Consider the following 20,667-nt stretch of genomic DNA (forward strand, 5'->3'; position numbering starts at 1 on the left):
GTGTTTTGTTTTGAGGTAAGAAAGTAATCTAACCTTGAACCCTATTCTAGGGGATTAAAATAATTGAATAGTGCTCAGATTTATTAAAGCAACTTATAGTAGAAGTAGTAGGTGAAGATACAGGTTGTCCTTGACGTATCTGAGCCCTGAATTATGATTGTAAATCATTTCACTTGTTAAGCAAATCATAATGTGTTATACCTGATTTTACATTTTTTGCAGTGGTCATTAACTGAATGCCACATATGTTAAGCAAATCCATTGCTGCAATGGCTGTTGTTGTTTTTTTTAACCAGAAACTAGAAGTAAACACCAGTCCCATGACTACGGGATATTGCAAACAGCCATAAATGGAAGCTGATTGACAAGCACTCAAAATGCAATCATAGGACTGCAGGAAGGCAATTCTTGGAACGTCAAATTCAGTTCATAAATGCCCTTTTTAGGGTCCAGTGAAGTTTCAAACTGTTGCTAAGCAACCAATCATGTCACCTTTACTACCTGTATACTTACGGCCATATCAAACATTCAGGACATATGAAATTATGCATCAATGATGATATTTCATAAAGTAGAGCAACAGACAAAATCAAGGTCAGACAAAGGGTTTCCAGGTAATAGGCCAAGACTTAAGATTTAGGAAGCAAAATGTACAAGATTGGTTCAGGAAAACAACAATTGGTCCAGTCCCAGGCGGCTGTCAGGCAAGGAAAGAGATTTATACTAAATGGGCTCAGCCTACATCTGGATTTAGCCAGTGTTGATCAATCCTGATTGTATAAACTGGATTGCACAGCACTGAGCCCCCGGAATGCATTTCAGATACACTCCCAAATACATTTTACCTCTAAATCTCCTGGGAAATTGAAATTAGAGAAAAGCTTCATCACCGTAAAATGATGATGAAGATTTTTTTTTCACCGTAAAACAAACAACTTTTGGAATAAGCTTTGGAGTTTATCTTTGAATATTGATTCAATGCGTTGTTTCCTATGTAAAATCATTAGTTGGGGAAGCACTACTGTAATAACATCCATTTCTCCATTTACTTGGCTTGGATTCACATTATCTTTTTATTAATTTATGGTTAACTAATATAAATTCTGTAGAGTACATTTAAACAACTTTATCATCACTTTTATTACACTTTCAAAGATAAAGCAAAAGGGCTAGTTCTTAAAACTGACAATTATTTTAGATATGCTTCTTCCATTCAATTTATTAAAAATTCTAAACCAATGAATTACCAAGAAAATAAACCTCTAATCATAGATTTTGATCTATACAGATGACAGTTACTGCTTTTTTCTTTTCTTTTTTTTCAAACATTTGTTATTAAATTATTAAGTATTATAAAATACAAAATATAAAAGTAAATAGAGGAACATTAAGGAAAGAAAGGAAAGGGGAAAGAGAAGTGAGGAAGGGTAGAAGAAAGAAAAGAAAAAGAAGCATTGACTTCCAACTTTCTCTGTTGCAGTAAAATACTATTCTGATTAAAGAAAAGAACATAAGTACTTTTGTTTCCACATGGAAACCGCTTCTGAATTTTGTGCTTGATGTGGGAAAGAATGAAACTTTGACTTTGGGTTTTAGAGATTAGATTGATAGATCTTTATAGAAATGACTTGTTCATATGGAAAAACAAAAGTTGTGACTAGATGCTAATGCCTTATTTTACTGCAACAGTTATTGTCTTTTTCAGCGATGCCCTCCATGAATTCACTTCTATTTTATAAAATTGTTCTTAGTTTGGGTAGTATTTTGCATCAGATCTGAAGAAATCATCCCTAATTGCAATTTTTCCTATTTCTTTGCCTTGTGTTTCATTCTCTTCAGTATTTCTAAAGCAGATTTTTCCCAATATGGTCCTTTTTATATATTTTGACTACAAGTCTCGTAATTTCCAGGATTAAATACCTGGAAATACATCAAATACATCTGGAGTACACCACATTTGGAAACGATTCAAATTTACTTAGCCACAAAGAAGATCTGGGCTAAGACAATCACACTGGGAATCATGCACTCTGTTTCTCTTTTTTGTTATCATTTCAGTCTCTTGTTTGAGCATTAGCATTTTGCCAGTTTTGTAATTTGAAAAGGTGTAGCTTCCAGATGGCTTCAAAAGTTAATAAAACTTAGTAAGACTGTGCAATGTCTGGATTTGAAGAAGAAAAGATAATTTGATGTCTGCATTGGTATGCATGTTGCATCTTTGACAATTCCTAAAAAAGCATATATGATATAAAGTCCTGATATGTGATATGTGACGCGCCCCAAATTTCATTTTCACTTTTGTATCCTGATCATTGCACAAGTATTACTTACTTTTGCCAATATCAGCCAAGAAAAGAGTAGTTGCTATGAGAAACTGGCCTAAAACAGCTATTCTATTTATCTTATTAATAAATAATAGAGTGTGTAAATTGTTATTAAAAGATATAGTTTTGTTTCAGTGTCAGGCCTTTTTTTTTTTACATATCAAGCAAGGAATGACAAATGGGGCAATCTTACACATATCTATTTAAATCCCATAAATAAAATGTATTCTCATTTAAATGTATATATTGTTACAATTTAGATATGTGGGGAAGTGAAGAATATTCTGGCATTAATGATTTTCAGGTCCAGGATATTGAAAAATTATGGTTCTTAAATAAAATATATGTTAAAAAATAAATATATGTTCTAATAAAGGATTCAGTCTAATTAATAATATAAGAAATTATAAGGAAATACTTAAGTTTTAAATTATCTTATGTCTTGATATTTAGAATTCCATTTCCCTTTTAAGTCAAGGTATCATGTCAATTTAGTATTAAGTATTACGTTATTTCTTCAGTATTTCTTATTCAGATTAAATAATATTTCTTATTAAGATAAATATTTAGAAAAATATTTCTTTGTGAACCCTTCTATATTATGGACTTGTGTCAGTAGAAGTAACTTTTGTAGATGTATCTCTGATTATATTCACATACAAGATATGTTTAACCAGGGTCAATAGAGGAGTTGAGTATACATGTTTTGAATAGTGTCTGAACATTTTCTGAAGTTCTATTTTCTGTAGTAGTACAGGGAAAACAAAATCCGATTGGTTTCTTCAGAAAGATTCAGATGGGGACACAACTTCACTTATCAACTGGCCCTCCAGGTATTCTACCATGTAGCTGTGTGGTGTAAATAATAATTGGACTTGAATAATAATAATCTTTCCCTCTTTTTTCTTTCACCCATGATCGTTTTAACAAATGTCATTAATATTTATTGATGGCATGGAATAATAAATCACTGTTTCTAGTTAATGCGCCATTTTGGTGCCCAGTGTTCCCTTAGGAAATCCTGGTCACTCACAATTAATTGATGATTTGTTAATAAAAATTGCTCCATAGCTATAGATACAGTGCAACTGGCTAAATTTAAGCTTTTTTTTCACAGTGTTATATCATTAACTTACTCCGTTGCCTTGCATTCAGTAACACCACAGAATAACAGCCTGTGAAATGTTTCAAGTACTAAATACAGAAATGTTTCCCATACTGGGTTGTTTCCCATAATATTTAATTCAGTAGCTTTTCTTTAGAATCATGAAAATCTTCATGCTTACATATAGATAGGTTATCCTCCGTGAAGGAGCCTTCATTGACTAACAAATGCTAGCAAGTGGCTAGCTTTAATAAGCATTTGACAATTTCACTAAATATATTTAAAAATTTCAGTGACTCTTAATCAAAATATTGATATATTACTTCCAGAATCATGAGCTACATTTTTTTAGTAGCACAAGATTTAAGGGAGCCAATTTGGTATAGTGGTTAAGACAGGCATTCTAGTCCTACTGAGTCACTTTCAGCTTTAGAAGAAAAGAAATGGCAAATAAATTCAAAATCTTGCCAAAAAATTGCAGAGAGTTGTCCAGGTAGTGTCCAGGGTCAAGGCTAACTTGCAGGAACCCCTCCCCACCAAAAGGACACAAGATTGGGAATAGGACAGTGCCAGCTGAACTGACATGTCCCAGTCAGTGCAAGCATCTGGGTTTCAATTTTGAAATAATACGCAGTGTTCAGCACCTTATTTTTTTTCTGCTTCATCATTATTGTCTATTTTGCAGAATATGTCTTTCACAAATAACCGTTTATGTATATTGAAAATATAATAGTTCTTTGTGCATACCAAAATTTAAGGTTCGCTTTCATCTCTGTTCAGAACTTCAGCATTGTTTATATCTGAAACAATTAGTCCTAATTAGACATATATTGTTCATGATTTTAGAATCATTCTTATCCGGAAATCGATAAAGTTCCAATTTGGTCCTGAATTGCCTGCCAACAACTCTGTATGTTCACCAGGTTCCTTTTACAGCAGATTCTACTTTATATTCTTTTAGTTAAAAGTAATAAATATATGGGAAGTTAACAAGTATGTTTCCACCAAGCTTCAAAGCATTGATGTGATTGCTAAGTTTTCTAAGACATTTTGTGTCAGATATAGTGGTTGATGGCTTCATTAGAAAGTGTTCATACCTGCTAAGAGAAAAGGAGAGAGACAATAAAATGATATATAGAAAACATTTATAAACATTTATAAACATTTAAAACACTATAGAAAACATTTTTAGCAGCTTGCTTCCTAGTAAAAAGTGTTCTGTGTTCGGGTACAATTCCCACAGCAGCCATTTTATAAGAATGTGTATGACAAGCTGTCAAAAGTCCATGTATTTCCACAGTTCTGCAAATATTAGAAAGGAAATGTTCAACACATTTGAAAACAAATGGCCTAGTTATTATTTGGGAGCTAGACTATACATTTAACTGTTCTTAATTTGGCCATATTGAGGTCCATACCCTGCCAAATTAACATTGTAGACCATAAAAGTTCATAATACATTGTTTAGTGCATGTAAATAAAAATAGATGGAGAAGTAGCTATACTGAAATCAGTGACCAGAATCGTGACATGAGTGGGGTGAAATTGGCAATAAGTAGTTCATGGAAAGATTCTCTGTGAATTCCTGTTTTAACAATATCTAATACTTTAATGTTACTGTCTCTTCCCAAAGTTGGTGCATGTTTTTTTTCTCTCTTTCTCCTTTTCTTAGTAGCTGAACCACTTTTTAATCCATTTTTCTTTCTTAAAGAGTTAAAGTTAGAGAGAAACTGGTGAAAGAGGAGAATTCTCGTGGAAGCCTTGAACTTCTCACAGACACTATGTCTCAAAGAAAAATTCTCCCAGTACCTGTTAATGTTGTGCCTCTTCAGTCAGAAACATCTGCTTTCCATAGAGTTGCCAGTAAGCCATTTGATTTAGCCTGTCAACCAGCGCATGGCTATGTTCAGCCTGCTGGAATTGCTCATTCAGCTCAATTGGTGGCATCCGAAGAACCAGAAAGGAATCCTACTAGCAGGATTCCCATACAGGCCAATGCCAGCTTCATAACTAGATTCCCACCATATGCTATGATGGACAATGAGAAATGTCACTCGATTCAGAATTATGGATCACCCAAGCTTGATTATTCTGGATTGGAGGCTGAGAAGGAAAGACAAGCAGTTCAAGCCTCAGAGATGCACAGGCAAATGAGGAGTAGAGAGGCCTACTGTGGAGAAGATGGATTTAAGAAAGATTCAATTGTGAAGCTAAAGTCTTTGAAAGTTGGGAAGGATCTAAAGAGCTTTAAGGAGTGGATGCCAGAACCTAAGTTGAAGATTCATGAGAATGTTGAGAAAACTGAAAAGATTATGTACCTTCGAAGTGCTAGAGGAAGTGCTCAGCCCCAGGAAGAGGTTACTGTGAAACCTAAGTTCCTTATACGCTCCCTATCTGATCACACTGGATCTCCTAAACTAGAAGTTTTCAAAAGTAAAGAACATGTTTCAAAGAACACCATGCAGTTTCAAAGCACTGAAGGAAAGATCCCCAATGGTGAGATTACTGTGGTTGATACAAAAGTTTCCGTGGCCCAACTCCGTAATGCCTTTTTGGAAACTGCTAATGCCAAGAAGAAACCTGAACTGTAGGTGACATTTTCTGGTTATTATTGTTATTACTACTGCTACTATTTAACTGATGTGAACACTTGCACGTCCTTGGCATAAACGGCACTCAAAACTCAACATCAGTTGCATTCTGCAGCACTTCAAATATCCAGTGTAATTTCCATCTAGTATGTTTGACACGATATTGGCCTCCATCTTCTTCATACATGCTTCTGCTTGCTAGTGCAAGTTCTGATGTTGGGTGGCTGGAATGGAATGACTTCTTTCTGTGCATGGTTTTTCTCGAAGCATGCAGAGTGAGCAATAATGGACTGATTTGATGGGATGCTTACATTTGACCTTCATCTTTCTCTTTTCTCATTCTTCTCTTCTCCCTTTTCATCCTAATTCTTTGTTGTTCCCTTTCTCCACTTTCTGCCATGTTAAAAAGCGAGTCTCAGTGTGAGATGCAAGCATCAGGTACTGATTTGTCGGGCAGTGCTCAAAGCGAAAAAAGGTCACGAAAGCCAAGGCGGTATTTTTCTCCTGAGGAAAATAGAAAGACTTCTGAGAGATTTAGGACTCAACCCATAACTTCAGCAGAGCGAAAGGAAACAGATAGGTAGGCATTTGTAAAGCTGAGATCACTGAATAATAGTCCATATATTGCACTTTATATTACTAAAATAAACGAGTCTTCAAGGTCTTTTAGGATTTTTTTGTTTTTTTAAATGTAAGTTAAATATTATTCAGCCAGACTAGTAACGCAATTGGAGGCGGCTGATTTGGAGGGAGTGTTTTTATTATACATTGATATATATGCACACACACATGTACATAACTACATTCTATTCCATATTAGATACAGGTTACAGGTTGTCTTTAGAAGTTCAGCATGTATTCTAAGGTGAAAATAGTAACTTATCCCTGCAATAGATTCAATCTATCTATAATGTTTTAAGCAATTTTTTTAAAAAAAAATCTGAAATCAGTGCTAGATGTAATCATTGGGGGAATATTTTAAGGTGTTCTGTTTTTATTATTTATGTAATGAATTATCTGATTTCATTCTCCTTCATGCAACTTACACCTGGCTGGAATTGCTTGCGATCCTGCTTTCAGGTTATTTGCAAACAAAAGATTATTGCAAACTGAATACTATTTTATTTGATGGTTTCTCCTGTCTTCGTTAGCTTCAAGTGGCTTATCTTTTTCCTTTGTAAAAAGAAAGACCATTGATTTATCTTTTTCCTTTGTGAAATTTCCATAGGTCCACTTTCAGTCCAGAAATGCCATCTCCTGAAGGTAAGATTTTTTTTTTGATCCATACTTTTTTCTTGACTATTTTCATTTCATTTTATTTTTACTTATTATATTTATATCCCAGTGTAATCTTGCAGTTCTTGATAGCTAGTATTATATATAAAAACATTTTAACATCCATGGTAAGTTAAAAGTGAATCAGACCAAAATGCATCATAAAACAAATCTGAATAAGGCAATTGAACAATAATAAAATGGAAGTTCATTAACTAAATTTAAAGCTCTTTATAATGTTGTGTTACAAAGCCATCAGAAAAGGTCCATTTTGATCTTTGTTGGAAGGCTATTCCAAAGCATCATCCTTGCCAGTTAAAAGCTGCATCTCATTCAGCCCCTACCTCACCTCCTGGAAGTGGGGAATTAAGGAGTTTCATCCTGGATGATCTACCAAATGTTCTGATTTAAATTGGAATAGATGATCGTGCAGGTACTCAATTCAACACCAGCATTTTAAATTACACCTGAAAACCAATGAGTAATCAGCTCACAGGCTTCAGAAAGCCACCAGGTTCTGAATTATCTTCAAAAGAAGATATCTGTAGAGTGCATTACAATAATCTTAACAGATGGTAATGAAGGCATAAATTACTTTAGCCGGGTCCTCCAGCACCAGGGAAACTGCAAATGGCACACCAGCCAAAGTGAACAAAAGTCCCTGTAGCCATTCTTCTGAGAAGCCATAGTTCCAGAAGCAACACTTACCTAGCCAGAGATAGTACTGATGTCAATACCCACCTTATTACAAACTCTATTCTGCTGTTGAACTGAAGGAAAAAATTTACAGAATGGGGTTGATGTATCCAACACTGATAAGTCATCCAACAGTTTGGAGTGTGGTATCATTATTGTGTTGATCTATCCAACTTTATCTTATCACCACAACAATAGAAAGATGCTGTCAATGTGTTCTCCAAGTGGCTGGAGGCTATGGGTGTCTGGGTGTAAGAGACTGGCTGAAGGTAAACTTCAGGTAGCAAATAGTTTGGAGTGTAAGAGAATTGGCTGTTCTCATTTCTATCTTTCTTGAGTTCATCTTCAGCAAGTTCTGTTACTCCCAGACTATCATAGCCTTCAGCCACCTGGAGACACATTGACAGCATCTTTTTATTGTTGGGGTGATGAGATAGAATAGAATAATCTGAAAATAACAATAGAATAACAGAAACGAACAGAATATTGGAATGGACCTTGGAAGTCTTCCAATCCAACACCCTGCTCAGGCAGTAAAACCCTAAACCATTTCAGACAAAAGATAAAGTTGGATAAACCAACATAATAATGATAACGACACACCAAACTCTGATATATTAACCACATTCTGCAAATTGCTTCCTACACCTCTTCAAGAACTGAATGGAAGTTGTAACTGTTACATATGTCTTTTGTGTATATGTATGACTGTTTGTGAGGGAGGCTTGTTCATATCTCCTTTCTTCCTGCTTTTGTTTGCCTTTTATCCTTTTTTCCCCAGTTCACTGTTTTAATGTTTGCTGATATTTAATAAATAAACATCAGACTATATATTTTTGCTAGGTAGACTGAGTGGAATGTTTTCCTAACCTCATCTGAATATAGAGATTGACTGGCAGATTGTTGGATAGAAATTAATCTGAACATTACATGAACATCCTCTTGCCTTCATATGGATGTTAAAGAGTGGGAATGGGGATCCACCCCTCCAGTACTACATAAGATATAATGAAACATAAGGATAATATATTCAACACCTTGAGAGCAGCTAGTGTCGTTCTGGTCAAATAGGTAAAAGGTAAAGATTTTCCCTGTCCAGTCATGTCCGATTTTAGTAGGCGATGCTTATCTCCATTTCTTAGCCGAGGGAACCAGCATTGTCCGAAGACACTTCAGTGGTCATATGGCCAGCATGACTATGCTGAGGTACACAGAACCCTATTACCTTAGCACCAAAATGGTACCAATTTATTTACTTGCATTTGCATGCGTTCAAACTGCTAGATGGATAGGAGCTGGGGAAACAACAGAAACTCATCCCGTCATACGGTGCTTGGGTCTCAACCTGCCAAACTCCTGGTTCACAAGCCCAGAGTAAATGTACATTTTCAAAAACATGTGTTCTGAAAGCAAAGAGAAAGAAGACAGACTAATTTCCCAGAGAGGGAAATTTTGACATTAAAGGAATATATAGGAGAGAGTGCTTTCATGCTATAGCCATCAAGAAATACATTCTTCTTTTAACTTTCAAGAACAAGTCAAACGGGCCAGGTCTTGTTTCTTTGTTGATGTGAGAAGACAATTTTTGGAACTAAAGTAAAGGATATCATCAGAGAGGTCAGTGTCTAAGGGCTAATGAATAAATCAAACAGCAACTGTAAAGGTCACATCTGGTCTCAACTTGTGCAAACCTGCTGCAAATGCAGACTGCCCTAGATGCTATCGGTTTTTGGAATTAATAACAAAAGGTAACGTGAAAACATCCTGACGGCTACAATCTTAAATGCTTTGCCTTTGGGGACATCTGGTAATAAACTTCAATAAAATTTAAAGAACGGTTGGAAGATAGATGCATAGGGCAGAAAAAGGATTGTGTTGAAGCTTTGCCTCTTTATCAGTCCCACAGTGTCTTTCTTCCTGAATTAGCTGGACTGGACTTTAGGATGGTGTTTCAACTTATAGGCAGAGGTTTTTGGCTATGCTTAGGTGTTCATGGCCTCTGTGTCAGCCCTACAAGATAAACCCAGATGAAGACACTGATTCTCTATAAGAAGATTAGAACTCTATTGAAATAGGTAATAATAAAAGAATATTGCAAGTCTGCCAATGTTTTCCTTTTTGTAGTCTGAGAATTTAGGAGAGACAATCTGAACCTTTTTTTCCCCAGTATTTTTCCACCTGCCTAAACTTAACACAGATTGTCCTAACAGCTTCTAGGTGCCTTCTTCACAGTCATCTCCATGGCTCCATACATTCTGTAGAACCCATGGGTTTTCAACTGGTATCAGTGTCATTCATTCATCAAGGAACCAAATGGATGGAGTTTCTTGTGACTGCTGATTATTACTGTAATAATTCTTTGTCAGAGACTGATGATTTAACTTAAAACTTATTTATTTCGTATGGCTGGACTAGCCTGATTTTTATCTTTATTTGATGGGTTTTTAAAGTTTTGTGATTTTATGGGGGAGTATGTAATTTTAACATTTGGGCATTTAAATTAGTTTTTTAAGGGATGTTTTTAATTATTGTGTGTATTTGTATTTTATCTGCCTGTTCACCGCCCTGAGTCCTTCGGGAGAAGGGCGGTATACAAATTAAAATATTATTATGATTATTATGATTATTATGATTATTATGATTATTATGATTATTATGATTATGATTATTATGATTATTATGATTATTATGATTATTATGATTATGATTACCTGATGGGGCTTACCTATTGAAACTTGGGGCCTCTATTATAGTATGTGTTGTGGGGGGATCAATTTAGATTGTTTGCCCTAGAGCCTAATACGTCATTTTTTCTGTAGATGAAGAGAAATTAGATGAAAGGGCTAAGCTGAGCGTTGCTGCAAAAAGGTTGCTTTTCAGAGTAAGTATCTTATTTTTCTCAGAAGATGTAAATTTCTCACTACTTCAGTTTAAGGCAGGGGTGTCAAACTGGTGGCCCACAGGCCAGATGCGTCACACACAGGCCACACCCACCCCAGCTCCGGGAATGGGAACGTCGCGAAAAGTCACATGACGTGGCGAGTTTGACACTTGGTGTAAACTCTTATAGTGTGCTGAAGATTCCTTCTCCATAAATGTACTGACCCAAGACCTTTTAAATTGGTAATATATTTCATTTCAGGAAATGGAAAAATCATTTGAGGATAAAAGTGTTCCAAAACCACGTTCAAGAAATTCTGCTGTGGAGAGGAGATTAAGACGGATGCAAGATAGATCACGCACGCAACCTGTTACAACGGAAGAAGTGGTCATTGCTGCCACGTAAGTCCTAGAAATATGTTAGCTAAAATATTTGCTTTGCTTCTTAATTAGACAGTTTTACTTCCATTCATGAAGTATTTATAGCTAGGTAATTATGAAGGGGTTCTAGCAGAGGGTGAACAATTCTTGGAAAAATATGGTAGCTTAAGGGGAACAACAGTCATTTTTTGGAGTCAGTGATTTAAATCAGGACAAAGTACTCTAATTAATAAATCACAGATGATAATAGGATATACTTGATATTATTTGGTGTTATAAATGAAATGAAATCAAATATATAACTTTCCTTGAAAAACTCTGCCAGTAACATTTCATAATCTACCGGAATTGCAGAAGCCTTCTAAACGCATGTACCCTCTTAATAATGAATTCATTTTCTGTATGTTTAAAATTCTGCGACTGTCCTTCAAATCTTCGTGCTCTTGTAGACAATATATAAATCAGTTAAACTTTTTGGGAAACATTCCTGTCAACAAATAACTTGGCCTTGGAAATGCAGTTTTATAAAATATTTATTGAACTTTATTCAACTCTGGAAAAGCTACTGTATATCATCTTGCATAGTGAAAACTATATGCTTTCCTTAATGCTGTTCTTTTCTCTTTCCTTGTGAATTTTTCTTCCTCTTGGCTATTTTTTTTTTAAAGTGAACCTACCCCTGCCTCACATACTGTGAATACCCACACTGTAGTGGCAAGAATACCTAATCCCACTATAGTTAAGAGCACTGTACATCCTACCAGGTACTGAGAGATACAACTTGCATGTAACAGGGAACGCAAGCTTCATTGCTAGCAAATGCATCTGTAAAAGCAAGCGTACTGGATGATTTGAAGACCTTTAAAGAATGGTTGTCTTTCTTATAAAAGCCTTTCTTTGTCTACTGCAAAAGAAGTCAAACATTTTTGCTTGTTGCACGCTTGATTCAAGAGCTTTTAGATTAGGCACAGTATCTGGTTTCTTTCTTTTTTGGGCGGGAGGGTCTCATTCTCAAATATAAAAAGGGGGAAACGCATGGAGAAAGTCAGATATACTCATAGGACCTTTACTTTACTTTCTGTCTCCAGTCCCTTAACAGTTAGAAAGATTAATGGAAGGATGAACAATTGCACCATCTATAGGTGTAAGCATAAATTCCACTTCTTGTTTGGGTTGCCCTTCAGCTGTTTAATACTTGTAAAAGAAACTGAAAGGGACAGAACTGAAAGATTAAAATATGTTGAGAAGAAACAACCAGAATTTTCCTAAAGCCTAGTGATTTTATTGGGATTTCTGTTTCTATTGACTATCGCTGACTTTGTTGGATGGTAATTTTTAAATTGCAAAGATGGATTGATAGATTAACAAATATCTTTTTACCCACAACATAGACCATCGTGGCTCATCCTTCCATCACTCTTGACTGCTTCCCAATATCTTTGTATATTTATTGGGAGAATATGTTTTAACTTAATAGCTCAAGAGAAAATGGATAATGGGATTGGTGAATCCAAGCAGGAGGTTAGAGAAATTGGATGTCTAGAAGACAATATAGTTCTTAATTTACCCTGCCAGCTATATAAAGTTGTGTATAATAAATAAAGTACTCTTGAGGACTGCTCAACTTTTGTATTTAATCAAAAGAGTAAAATACAGGATTATAGAAAGATATAATTACACTGATTTCACAAGATAACTCTGATTCAAGCCATAAGCATTATGCATTCAATTAATATCCACTTGCTACTGTGTTAATTTTCCCTGGAGTGTGAGAAATCTTGCTGGTGTTTCCTGAGTCATTCTCTCTGTATTACATATGCACACACACACACACACACACACACACACACACACACACACACAAAAACACATACCTATATATCCCAGATCAACATAGAGAATTTGGAATAATTGCCATGTTGCTATCATTGTTGCCTGTTTTGCATGTAGAAACCAATGCATGTGGTGTTCACTATAGATCTTACGAAACATCTGGTTCAGTCCTTCCTGCCCCTCCCATGAATTGAGCATGCTGCACAAAGATTAATATTTTCCCCACTTCCTTTTGTTGGTAATACAAGCTTCAAAGACCGCATAAGCAGTAGCGATAGAATAGATATTGTTTTAGCATAGTCATTATTTTTCTTAAATTGTAGGCAGTGAGTGGAAAGCTAGATAAGATGGAGGATATCCCTCACCCTAAGAATGGGTTCCTGTGAAGAAAAAGTAAAATGTGGTTCAAGAGTTTGGTATTCTTTTATGCATGTTACTATGAAAATGACACAAATGTCTTGCTATGTTCACAACAAATAAGAATCAAAATGAGAGTTTTAAAGAAGAAATGTTGAATTTAATAGCTGAGAGTTCAGAACAGCCTTTCATCAAGATTATATACCCTCTGATTTATGATATTTAGCTATACAATGTAAATTGGTATATGTCATAGATATGATTGCTGTGACTCTCTTGGGTTTTAAAACACTGCCCTTAGATAAATGTGGAATACATGATTAAGAAAAGATAATGCAGATCCAGCTGCACAAAACCAAGTTGCCAACACTTTGCTCCTGACTCTTCTTAGATCTTGTTCGAAGCTTTCCTGATTTTTTTTAATGTCTCATTTGCTACTAAGCTGCTAGGTATGTTAATTCTGAGGTTTCCTTCAAGGTTACAAGCATCTGCCCACCAAAAAACATCAGCTGAAGAAGAAATAAAGGAAGCCAAAGATGATGCTGAGCAAAATCAGTCTGGAGAACCAGATTCTTCTACCCTGAGTTTGGCTGAAAAGATGGCCTTGTTTAATAAATTGTCTCAACCGATAACAAAAGCTGTCTTTGTAAAGAAGAGGGATCTTAGACAAAGGAGATCGAAAGCTCGTTATCAAACTCAGCCTGTCACTCTTGGAGAGGTTGAGCAGGTACAAATGCAAATGTTTTCTTCTGCTCACAACTCAGCCATGTCATGTTTATTCAGTAGAAATTGTCCACATGGAATTTAAAGTCCTCTTTCATCAAACTTCCTTGCATAAAAATGTGGTCCAGCACTTCATCTGACAGCAGCTCTACTGCTGTTAATCAAGCTGTGTGATTAGTGTCTCAGCATGTAGAGATAACCCCTTATCATGAAGCAGACTTTAAACACCCAAACACATTTTTCTGATGCAAGGTAGCTGCCGGTACAAAATTTTTTATAATTTTGCAATCCGGTGAAGACAGTACAATATTGAAGCTACATGATTTTTAATAAGATAGTTATATCAGTATCTAATAGCACTGATATAACTAAATGCACATTTCTAAATGCAAAGACATAAATTCTGTAAGTTCTTGAAGTACCTGAAACCGTTAATATCTGTCTTACTCAGGAAAAGGTGCTGCTGAGGTATTATCCTAAACAGATCTCAAGTTATAGTCACAATTCTCGCCCTGAACTCTCAAAGCTATATACTTGCTCTCTAATTCTAAACATGTTTACTAAGTAAAAAATAAATCCCTCATGGTTTAGGTACAAGTACACCATGAATTTTTTCCATATTGGAAATTTAACTTCAGAAGCCCAGCTGCTACATGGAACCAACTTGCCTATAAATAGGGTAAACATGGACAGTTTATCTTCAGGGCTTAGCTGATTTGGTTTATAAGCAAGTTGTTTGCTGCTACTGTTCTTACACCCAATAATTGAACATAATTTTTATTAGGATCAGTGACCAGTGCATATTCAAGAATTGTGTCTATCTCATTTTCCTCTGTATGTGACCAATCTTGCTAAATTAGCTTTCAGGGTTGAAAAATGGTATAAACAGCAAATAGCTATTTTTCCGAGTATAAGACGCACTCCTCCCTCCCCGCAAAGTGAGTGGAAATGTGTGTGCATCTTATACAGCAAATGTTGACAAAGCCCCACCCACCTGCCATCCCCCACCCTTCAGCCATTTTTAGTCTCTGTGCATTGCATTTTCGGCCTTTGCATGCCCCGTTTTAGACCCGTTCCAGGTTGCGTGAATCACCACAGCACATCACCGCCCATTGCCACCTCCACGTGTTGCATTTTCTGCCTCCATGTGTCGCATTTTCGGCCTTCGCACACCCCATTTTTGGCTGGTATATTTGGCCGATAAGATAGATCATATGAAGAGAATGAGTTCACATATTGTGCTAAATCAAAATGTTTGTATATTATTGTGCTGTTTGGCTCTTTATTAATTCAGCTGAACAGAATTAAGCAAATGATGACTTAGTGTGATATATAAACTTAAGTTAGAAAACTTTCATCTGAAAGTCACCTAGCAAGGTTTCAGCTGAAAGAGGAATTGAATCTTAGGCCCAGTTTGACTTTCTAATCTTCAGATGCAGAACTTGTGGTCTTCCAGATGAATGCTAGACTTTAGCTGTCCTAATCAGAGATTGGGGCAATAGAAATTCTAATCCAACATCAGGAAAGGACCAAGGTTTCCCACTTCCGTTTCTGATTTCCCACATTCATCAGCCAACCTATATGATTGTAGGTTTGTTAAGAAGTTAAGAAAAGTAAGTTTGTAAATAAATATACTTCTCAGTTGATGAAAAGAGAATTGAAAATCCTGAATTGTAACTGTTTCCAGAAGCAGTATTTTAAAAAAATGAAATTATTGCAGAAGAAGAACAGAAAACAGAATTGTTCTCTTCTATCTGATTTTCACTAGTTTCCTTATGCTTCTGTACAATCATGTTGCCAACACAGCATCTGAAAGGTTACAATAATGAATAGCTAGCATAATTGCTGGTTATTACACAGTTTTTCTTGTAGACAACCAGTTTTAAGTCTCTATCTCATTCCATAGGTACAAAGTGACAGTGAGAAGATCACTCCTCTGTCTCCAACTACTATAACATCCGTATCAAGCATGATATCTGCATTGTCACCATTATTTAGTAAAGATCTCCATGTGAAGGCATCAGAAGATCCAATAGTCGGTAAACCTGATTTCAAATACCATCCTTCAGTGGAAAGCATGGATTTGTCATTAAAAAACACCCCGAAAACAGAATTGTGGCAGCCTTCGTTAGAAATAAGAGAGAACAATCAGAAGTTGAGAGAACATGAAGAAGCAGAGCCCAAGGAATTTGCAAAATGGGAAATGAATGGCGTAAGAAAGCATAGCTCCTTTGAGGAAGAGCTCCCACATCCTCTTCCTGATAAAACAGTGGACGACAACAAAGAGATGAAATATGCGTTCCCAAGAAAAAACAGCATGGAATTGCTTAGCCAACAGTCTCTTTGTCAGCGTACTGAAGAAAAGGTCATTGACATCCTGCCAGCAAAACCAGGAGTCAAAGGGCAGTCCTTTGAGGAGTTGATGGAGTGTGAAGGAATTGCCATGGACTCAACCCTGCGAAGAGGTAAATGGTTCACTTCCAGTTCTTCGTTTGTCTAAATAAATCTTAATCTCCTCATTATACGCATTTTAATCAGCATTTAGCTCCCAGTGAAGGGGTGTGTGTGTGTGTGTTTGTATATGTGTAAGTGAAAATGAAATTACAGAAAATGGATTGAAGCAACATGCCTTGTAACTTACGATCTAAAAATATCCTTTCTTCCCTTTATAAATTCTTACGTTTAAAATGTGCATTTTAAAAAGCTGCCTGATTAAGTGGAACACATGTTTGAGTTAGTTGCCTGGTTAATCAATTAAATATTGCTGCTCTAAATTCAATATGTGATTATAACCTATTAGTAATTATTCTCAGGAAATCTATTTGATTATCAAATGTAGCAGTTAGATTTTTTTTCCTCTTTAATAAAATCAATGATGATATTTTCATATCAATCTTCCATAGCTTTTCCAGGAAAAAAAATACGGCAGTATAGCATGCGTTGTTCTCCCCAAACGCACTGACAAATCAAATTTCTAAAACTCAAGTTATGTTCAAAGTTTTATTTATTTACTCATCAAATGTATTGGCCACTCCCCTTAGCATAGGGTAAGGTAAAGATAAATTACCTTAAAGAGGTCTATTTTTCTTTATTCATTTTTTTCCCCTAATGCAGATTGGCTGAAATACATTTATTGATTTAAAAAACCAATTGAAAATCCTTTCCTTATAAAATAGTGTTTTATCCAGTGAATACATAATTTGTAAACCATGGTTTATGCTTTAATTTATTGTGCACATCAAGCCCCTGAGATTTAGTAAAACTATGGTTAAGTAAATCATGACTTGGCATAATATGTGAACCAAATACCATGTTTCCCCAAAAATAAGACTCTGTCTTATATTTTTTTGAACCCTGAAATAAGCCTTATTGCCATGTGCTCAAAAGCCCAGTTGGGCTTATTATCAGGAGATGTCTTATTTTGGGGAAAACAGGGTATGTATTTGAATATTTGTACAACATATTAAAACATTTCTTCCTATAAGAATAAGGACTAACATGCAGTTTTGATACTGATTGATATTTAGTTCTAAATATTTACCTTTTAAAAAACAATCATTAGACTATTTGTTTAAGATATAAAAGGCTTTCACGCTGCAATTATTTCATTCCCTGGCAATAAAACAATCCCAACAATTACATTATAGTTTTCCAGAACAAAATTTTAAAACAAATTAGATAGTATTTCTTTCTGAACAGTTGAGAAAAGTCAAAAAGTCAACTTTCACTTGTAGTGATTTTAATTTTACAAGTAATATAGAAATCTAGTACTCTTTTTCACAGTTCCTTTTTTATGTGATATAGGAGGAAAACTGCCAATTTGTTCATCTGGGAAAACCTACTAGATATTTTGCAATCACCTTATGATTGGAGAACCCAACTTTTCATCAATTATCTTTGTATAGATGTATATCTATGTATATTTTATATATTTGAACCAGAGGCGATATGGTTTAGTGATTTTGAATTGGCAGTTTTACAGATCCAAATTCTGATTAAGTTTATCTTCTATACTATGATGAGCAGAAGTACTAAGCAAGGAACACTTACGGGACCGCCTGCTGTTACCGTATGCCTCCCACCGACCAGTACGTTCTCACAGAGAGGGACTTCTCAGGGTGCCGTCCGCCAAGCAATGTCGGCTGGCGGCCCCCAGGGGAAGGTCCTTCTCTGTGGGGGCTCCCACACTCTGGAACAAGCTTCCCCCGGGTTTACGCCAAATACCTGACCTTCGGACCTTCCGCCGCGAACTGAAGACACACCTTTTCATTCGCGCGGGGCTGGCTTAAATTTTTTAATTTTTATAAATTTTAAATTTAATTGATTTTAAATTTGTTATTTATTTTAAATGGGGTTTAGTTTTATAAATTTTTAAAATGCTAGGCTAATTATAATAAGTTTCTTAATTTCTATTTTAAATTGTACATTGTATTGTTATTTTTTACTGCTGCCTGTACACCGCCCTGAGTCCTTCGGGAGAAGGGCGGTATAAAAATCAAATAAATAAATAATAAATAAATAAACACAAATAGCCCATGGATCTATCATCCAAAATCTAACCAGGACGAAAATCAACCCAGATCAATTGAATGCTGCCACCTCCTGAGAAATATTTGTTATTACTAATCCAGACAAATTGGAAGGTTCCTATAAATATTAATAAAAACAATGAAAATAAATAATGCTTGAATAACATAAAAGGTTATCAGAATCACTACCCTACAGTGAATTGGACATTTTAAATAAATTTATTGAAAAAGTAGTAGTGTTGTATTACTATTGCTTAGCACTTCAGGCATTTGGAAAAAAGTTATTATTTTTAGAGATTAATTTAGATTATTATTTTTATTAAATACTAAAAGGATATTATTTTAGATTATTCCACTTCTTATTATTTTTATAAATAACTCAAGGTGGTAAACATATCTAATACTCCTTCTTACTTCTATTTTCCCCACAACAACCCTGTAAGGTAAGTTGGGCTGATAGGGCGGCCCAGAGTTACCCAGCCAGGTTTCGTGCCTATGATGGGACTAGAACTCATAATATCCTGCTTTCTAGGCTAGCATCTGTTGCTTGGAGCATGTGGAAATGTGAAAATCATACACCAAATTCAAAGAGGCTACATCTTTTCCAAGCCACACCAAGATTGAAAATCTGTCTGGAAAGTTGAAAAACCACATCCAGACATTATACAGCTCTATGTAAATCACCAGGAAGTCAATCTTGGAAGATTTTTTTTTCATCATATTTTAAAAGCTGCAGTAATCTATTAACTGTGAGGACAGACACTGATTTTTAGTCATGAGTACTATAAAGGCGTATTAAAAAGTAGAAGTCATTTATCGATTTAATTGATGCAAAATATGCAGGAGGTTCTTGCAACGAAGCACTAATGATGAATTTCTCCCCTTCAGAGATTGATGAACCATCTTCAGAGTTTAGAGCAGCTGCAACAGAAAGTGTTTCTCAATCAGCAGCAGTGCTGTCCTGTAGGCAACAGGAAGCCTTTGAGCTATTAGGAAAAGAAGGCTTTAGTGACAGTAAAGCTGAAATAACAGAGGACACCCTTGATGCATCCAGCAAAACTATGTCCATTAAAGAAAGGTAAATAGACTCTTCTGAGCGTATGATTGTCCTCTTATTTTTAGGAGGAGTCTAGTTTAGTAATGTCACAGAAGACCATTCCTTGTGGACAATCTTCATCTATATAGTGGTACCTTGGTACTTGCCGTTAATTGGTTCCAGGAGGCATGAAGGGTACTAAAAATGGCGAGTACCAAACCAACCATGTGACTTAGCACGTGACCCTTTTTAGCAAGTCACGAGGCAGCTGAGACCTAGTAGTTCTAGCTTGCACATCGAGTGCCAAACAAACTATGAGGGCTAGGTGACAAAATTTTCACATTGAAATGCGTCGGGTACGAAATTCAATTAGTTTTAAAGTAGACGAGTACCAAGGTACCGTTGCATAATTTAAGCCAACTTTATGAGTGCTAAAAATAGAAAACATGATCCTCAGTCCTATTGGGTAGTTAATTTATTAAGTAAGGCATCCTTGTGAACATGAGAAAACAAAGTCTGAAATGTGGTTTTAATCAGACAGCTGAATAAATGGTTAACTTTAAGGAGAGCAAACCAAGCAATTGCTTATTACAGTCATCCTGTTGCCAAAATAGAGCTGTGGATGCAGTGTTTAGCATTTTGTGAGTCTCCCACTCTTCTTTTTTAAACAAAGAGCTTTTTTTTTTTTTGGTGGTATGTTGTCAGTATCAAACTGAAAAAAAAATGTTATGCTTTGCTCGATCCATATGATGAAGCAGAATGAATTATAGCAATTGAACAAATGAACATGTTACAATACACTATTCCACATCTGTGCAAAATCTAAGCTATCTTGGCATGGTTTCCTTTTAAGCATACATTATATACAATTCCCAATACAGCTATTGGCCACACATCTTTTTTTCCATGGCAGGATTACAACGTAAAAACTGTAGTT

At 35.5% G+C, this 20,667-nt stretch overlaps 1 protein-coding gene across 26 annotated transcripts in view; it reads left to right on the top strand.

Annotated features, from left to right (window-relative positions):
- SVIL (supervillin) overlaps positions 1-20,667 on the top strand; it is a 186,749-nt gene that overhangs the window by 114,621 nt on the left and 51,461 nt on the right. For 17 of the 26 annotated variants that reach the window (XM_058184309.1, XM_058184300.1, XM_058184307.1 and 14 more), the window contains 10 exons: positions 3,074-3,157; positions 5,141-6,016; positions 6,430-6,600; positions 7,249-7,283; positions 10,811-10,872; positions 11,134-11,273; positions 11,921-12,016; positions 13,920-14,169; positions 16,072-16,630; positions 19,583-19,772. In XM_058184309.1, the coding sequence (XP_058040292.1) occupies positions 3,074-3,157; positions 5,141-6,016; positions 6,430-6,600; positions 7,249-7,283; positions 10,811-10,872; positions 11,134-11,273; positions 11,921-12,016; positions 13,920-14,169; positions 16,072-16,630; positions 19,583-19,772 (2,463 nt within the window). The remainder of the gene's footprint in view (positions 1-3,073; positions 3,158-5,140; positions 6,017-6,429; positions 6,601-7,248; positions 7,284-10,810; positions 10,873-11,133; positions 11,274-11,920; positions 12,017-13,919; positions 14,170-16,071; positions 16,631-19,582; positions 19,773-20,667) is intronic. The other 9 variants (XM_058184304.1, XM_058184323.1, XM_058184317.1 and 6 more) reach the window with 7 other exon arrangements.

This window comes from Ahaetulla prasina, chromosome 4 (genome assembly GCF_028640845.1).
Source record: "Ahaetulla prasina isolate Xishuangbanna chromosome 4, ASM2864084v1, whole genome shotgun sequence".
NCBI lineage: Eukaryota > Metazoa > Chordata > Lepidosauria > Squamata > Colubridae > Ahaetulla > Ahaetulla prasina.